The sequence below is a fragment of the Priapulus caudatus genome, unplaced genomic scaffold (genome assembly GCF_000485595.1).
Source record: "Priapulus caudatus unplaced genomic scaffold, Priapulus_caudatus-5.0.1 Scaffold1795, whole genome shotgun sequence".
Lineage (NCBI taxonomy): Eukaryota > Metazoa > Priapulida > Priapulimorpha > Priapulimorphida > Priapulidae > Priapulus > Priapulus caudatus.
Window position 1 is genome coordinate 34319 of NW_014578856.1, and position 5864 is coordinate 40182.

The following is a 5864-nucleotide window of genomic DNA, read 5'->3' on the forward strand; positions in this document are numbered from 1 at the left end:
AGTGGTTGACTTGAAGACTGTACAGTCAACTACCCTTGCTGCATTTACTGACAATCGTTACGATGTAGGTAACCGAGTAATATTTGAAAGCGTTAATAAATTCCAAACCCAAAAATCTAATCTAGGAGACAAACGGCTGCGTTTATCCACACACACGCACGCACGCACGCACGCACGCACACACACACTCTCTTTCTCTCTCTCTCTCTCTCCCTCTCTCTCTTTCTTTCTTTCTTGTTTTCTCTCTCTCTCTGTCTCTTTCTCTTTCTCTCTCTCTCTCTTTCTTTCTTTCACTCTCTCTCTCTCTCTTTCACTCTCTCTCTCTCTCTTTCTGTCATTCACCTTCTCAACACACTTTCTTTAACCTCAAGTTATGTGTGAACCTACACTAAGCATGGTATGAATAAACTTGCAATCTAATAATCTCGTGAATAGATACTTGTATCGTTAGTTGTATGAAGACGATTTCGATCATGAGTTGAATAAAGGCGCATAGTATCAAGAGCAGATAAAGAAGGAGAGCGTACAAGGGTAAAATGCTGAAACCATGCTGCAGTATTAGTCGAATTAATAAACTTTTCCCGTTTTATTTTGACGATCCTTTGCAGTATTATTGATTAGCTGTCTTACCTTGTTCATATAAAACAAACCGCATGTCCCTACGATGCCCCTATGCATCGAGAAAAGTTTATTAATTCGACTAATACTGCAGCATGGTTTCAGCATTTTACCCTTGTACGCTCTCCTTCTTTATCTGCTCTTGATATTATCATAAAGTGTATGTTCCGGGAACCCACCCGACTTTGCGAAAACCGACGTGAGAGGAAAACGAGTGCGACACAGCATCATATCGATTCATAAATAAACAGGTTTTAATCAGTAAAACAACAACAACAACGACGACGCGGCGACCGGTCGACCGGTCGACCGATCGAAGCGAGGCAAGACGATTCACGTGAAGAGCAGAGGGAGCCACCTGTCATGCGGCCCCACGGCGACGCGCAATCCGAGTCATCTCGCTTGTAGTGTAGCAGAGACATCTTGTGGCTCAAAATGGAAGCTTTGCCCACGATCGAACACCCTCGTGTGTGTGTGAACGTACGTGCGAATGTGTTCCGGAACAGCTAGCAACATGGTGCAGAGTGACCGCACGAATCCTTCGATATTAAAACAACGACCGTCATTCTAGCACTAGGTGACGCTACCGTAGCTCCGTTCTAAATTTTATGAACAAGCTACAGATGCAAAATTACTGTTTTCACACACGTGGTGAACTACTCACATGACTGTCACACCACCTGGCGAGCAAATCATGAATCACCCACATGACTGTCGCACCCACTGGTGATCGCACAACGAAACTACACGCATGATTATCGCACCACCTGGTGAGCAAGCCACGAACTACGTGTCCAACCGCCACGCCACCTGGTGATCAAACCAAGAACTACGCACACGCTCGACGCGCCAGCGCCACCTGGCGAACTCCACCTCCCCCCCACTTCTCCGTCACTTCCCCTCCTCCGGCGTCGGATCGAGTACCTTCTCTGCCTTCTCCTTCTCCTTCTTTTTCCGCTTCGGATTGAGTATCCTCTCCGCCTCCTCCCACTGTTCCCTCATCTTCCCCGCCTGCTTCGCTCCTTCCTCCGCCATCGCCGCCGGTCCGAGACTCTTCATCGCCGTCAGCGGGTCCTGCACGCGCAGGTGGCGCCCTCCTCCGGCCGCCGCCGCATCGGGGACGTACACCTCGAAGATGCGGAAGTGCGCCACCAGGTGGCGCGCCGCGTCGATGCCGAGGTTGCGGTCGGCGGCGAGGCGGGCGAGCGTCGTGGGACGCGGATCCGCCTGGTGGGCGGTGAGGAAGGCGACGGCTTGGCGGAGCGTGAGCCGGCCCGGGGGAACGGTCTTGGGTTCAGCGTAGCCCCACTCTGGCTGTTCGACGGGCGACCGGTCCGTCGGCAGGGGGCGTCGCACGTCGCGAGCGGCGTCCTCGGCGGGTTTCGCCTGCAACGGAGAGCGTGGGGGCGTGAGCCGGCGCCACCTGGCGGGCCACGTGCGTGACGCGGGTGGGAGGGAGCTTTGTATGTTTGCGCTCGTTTTTTTGGTCTCAAAACGATTTGCCGTCTGCCGTGATTCGATCGGTCATTGTTTTTATGTTTTATTTATTTCAAATTATGCGAATTGCGTTCGCTTGCTGCGAACAAACAATATCAAATACGTTCAGAAAAAAATAGGTCACATTAGATTAGGTTAAGGTAAATGAAATCAATTTTGGTCAAAATTAACTTTTTGGTAAATATTGGGCAATTTAGTGCTGTGGAAGCTAGTCTAAAGATTAATTAGATTTTGCATCTTTGTTGTAGGTATTGCCTGGAGGCACGGCCACAAAGAGAGAATGACGGACTTACATCGGGCACGGCGTCGGTAGAGGTCAAGTAGACGCCCTTTAACATTCCTTCCAATCGTGCGTCTTTCTCCTTCACCGCTGCTGCCACCTGTGCCTTATCTGTGGAAACAATTTGCGGTATAATAGTAAAGTCAAAGTATAGCGGGATAACGTCATCGGAATTAGAGTCAACATCTCCATGATTACCATAATCTTATATCTTATATATCTTATATCTTACAACTATTGCTGCTGCCACCACCACTACTACCACCACTACCGCCGCCATTGCCACCACCACCGCTGCTGCTGCCGCCGCCGCTACCACAACAGGAACATTGGGCATTTTGCCCGAAGTTTAGTGTCAACCGAACGCCCTTGCTAGCGTGCCTCGGACCGACCGTACGTCAGTGCTTTATTGCTATTAGTCAATAATACCCACTTGAGTGTACCATGTGATACCGAATATACCTGACAGTACGTTTTACGAGACTATTCAGTGACGCTAGCGACTAGACTTGGATATGTGGTGTACGTAGTGCAGCCAAGATTGTAAAGTCATGATCGGATTGGAGTCCTTCGATTGGAGGAGGAGGGAAATTGTTTCGGTGAGTATAACTATTAGTTTATAATGGAAATGTTGCGCATGCATCTGAGTATGTTGAAGTCAGGGTGTTAGCCAGGAAAAAAAATCAGGGAGTCTCACCATCTGAGCGAAGCGAGGATGCTGCGGGCGCGAAGCGCCCTAGGGGGAAAACCCGACGATTTTATTTTCATGCAGGGGTAAAATTAGGCCGCCCTCGTGCCGTCTCTATCAAATTTCATCCATCTCGTCCAAGAATAGGCCGTCCAAAAGATGGGTAGACAGGTCTCTGGCTAACACACTGGTTGAAGTATAAATTATCATAAGTAAATTCTATCAGGGACAGGTGTTTGCGAAAGGGTATACAGTCTATCGGCAGATTTTATTAGCCAAAGATTGCATGTTCTAACACGATTATTAGACATCTAGTGACCTTCATGAGTATTGTGTATATATTGAGTGCTTAGTACATTGTAATTCATCCGGTCTTATACCCCGTACAGACTGCAAATTTGACATGGTATCAAACTGGTGTGCGCCAAGCGCGTGTCATATTTTTGCAGTGTGTACGGCAGTCTGCGAAATTAACCACTGGCCCGGTATTCGAGGCCAGTAAATTTTCCGTGGGGCCAATGAAACTGGTAAATGAACAAGACCGATGGGCCAGTGGGAAAAAATGGAGTAAATAGTCTATTAATGATATCTCAGCTTCTTTATGTGATGATCAGTCTGAGAATTTACCGAAATTCCCGATATTTTGNAACTAGTCAACACCATGCGTGTTTGTCGCCGCTAGGCAAGAACTTCCGGTTTCCGGTCTGGTTCGGTTTCTCTTTTCATAATATGATGATCATTGATTCGGGCCTGTAAAACCTAGTGTGGGCCAGTGAATTATACATTTCTACAGGCCCGCTGGGCCAATGAGGGTGGAAGTTTTTCGTGCAGACTGGTACGGGGTATTATAGTTTTGATGTTGTACCGTTTGAAATGAGTGAAGTCTGACGTTATCCCTGGTACCGGTAACATAATCACTTAATTGTTTAGATTCTTTATAGTAACTTTCTGAACTTTTTGTGAATGCTTTGTATTTGTGTCATGTTGATGAAGACAGTTGATGTGAAGAAGCCACTTCGTAGGTCAACAAAAATATAATGAAATAGCTGTGGATCAAGGATAGTTTGGGACCCCCCCCCCCCGCAATACGTTTTTCCGCATGTGTGCTACACTATTCTGGAGCGCTAAACTATGCTTGGGTCATAGCAATTAAAATTTAAATTTAAATCACGCCATCGTACGTAAACAGAGCTACACATCTTTAAACGTCGAGCATCGCTAACGACTCATCTTCTTATTTATTACCGGTAATTAGTGCTGAGAGGGTCTATGTCCCCCGGGGTACTGCCGGAACGTACCCTGGTACTATCTAATATGCCGGACCGTGCTCGCCTACTCCACTAACGAGTCTAGGGAGTCGCCTACGCCTACTCCCTAACCCTAACCCTAACCCTAATCCTAACCCTAACCATATCAAATAGTACCAGGGTACGTTCCGGTATACCGGACCGTACCCAGGGTACGTTCCGGCAGTACCCTGGGGGACATAGACCCTATGAACGTAATTAGTAGTAGTAGTACAGCTAGTTTTGTTGGGGATGTGCATATTTTGTTGCCCCAGATTCTATGCCAGGTCAATATGTCGTATATATGTCCATGTGGGTCAGCAATGTAATGACTAATGACCGTAATGTATGCTTGGACACTATAATATAGTCTGTTGTCACCCCACGGTCAAGTCTTTATCTGACGGCCAGACTACAATACATTAACCTTCGGACAATAACCATAAGTTAATGTACTCGTGATCACTGTAAGTTGCAGTACAGTACTTACAGTACAGCCTTACAATCATCATCATCAAAAGTACCGGTACGTACGCTCTGCTGCTGCACTATCGAGGTCTACCGATCCGGGCCGTTTAGCGGTGGGTCGCTTTTCCTTCGAAATTACTTTCATCGCACGATTTTCTACGTTGAAGTGCCGGGCCTTTCTCTCCAGCGTCGAAATTACCTTACCCATTGCTTACAGACTCTTTAAAATTACAGTAACACAAGATTTACAAAATAGTACTACTACAAGGTTGACAAGACATCACGTAAGACACACAAGACAGTATTGGGAACAACACGGGGATGAGAGTCATTGGTCTTGTACTTAATGCGACATAGGCGCCATGTTTGATTCATTGGCACTCCCGCAGCAATGTAAGCATGCATCTAAAACAGGACGTAGCGTTATTAATGATGTGTTAGTTTGATTCCGAAATATTACGGAAAATAATATCCCTAAATAAAATTAAGGTTGATACATTTTCAATTCTGATGGAATAATAATGACGTTTTGGCAGTGCCGCCACATTGAAGTAGCCAGGGCGCGATTTGCGAATTGCACCTCCTATAGGCATGCCACTCTCCCTTTCAAACGTTTATATTAAAATTTGCTTATTTTATTTTGTACTTTTTATGGTAACAGCGATATTATCTGGACTAGCTTGGCTTGTTGGACTGGGTACCGAGATTTGTGTATAAATATTCGTGTTTTGACGATAGATGGCGCAACGAGGTCGTACGTATACATATCTGGCATTATGCCTCATTATCGGATGAAGGTGAACTCCGGTTCAGTTAATTTTTTTCACTTAGCTCTGTTTTTTTAAGAGGTGGCAGTGATGGCTTTATAGTACGACGGTACGCCATAAGAAAGCTCAATCGTAATTGGTGAGCTAGGGGAAAGAGGAGAGTGGGTAATAAGGATGGATTGTTTTGCCTGCATGCACGCGTGCGGGTGACGCGGCACTTTTGCAGACGCGCAGTTCTTGTAAACAGACAGGCAGATAGA

The 5864-nt window shown here is 46.5% G+C and overlaps 1 protein-coding gene across 1 annotated transcript; it reads right to left on the reverse strand.

The window, feature by feature from the left end:
- Positions 1 to 850: 850 nt before the first annotated feature.
- On the reverse strand, positions 851 to 5138 carry LOC106817614 (protein NDUFAF4 homolog). The gene is made up of 3 exons (XM_014822292.1): positions 4904 to 5138; positions 2409 to 2506; positions 851 to 2004 (listed from the first exon to the last, which is right to left on the reverse strand). Exons 1-3 carry the CDS (start codon positions 5043 to 5045, stop codon positions 1510 to 1512), a joined length of 735 nt encoding a protein of 244 aa, XP_014677778.1. The 5' UTR covers positions 5046 to 5138; the 3' UTR covers positions 851 to 1509.
- Between the last annotated feature and the right edge of the window lie 726 nt (positions 5139 to 5864).

Bases quoted from the DNA above. Each gene is read 5' to 3' on its own strand.
- LOC106817614 (XM_014822292.1), bottom strand. From the start codon at position 5,045: ATGGGTAAGGTAATTTCGACGCTGGAGAGAAAGGCCCGGCACTTCAAC. The intron at 2,507-4,903 runs GTACGTACCGGT...TTGTTTCCACAG, and splicing joins CGATAGTGCAGCAGCAGAGC to ATAAGGCACAGGTGGCAGCA. The intron at 2,005-2,408 runs GTAAGTCCGTCA...TCTCCGTTGCAG, and splicing joins CTACCGACGCCGTGCCCGAT to GCGAAACCCGCCGAGGACGC.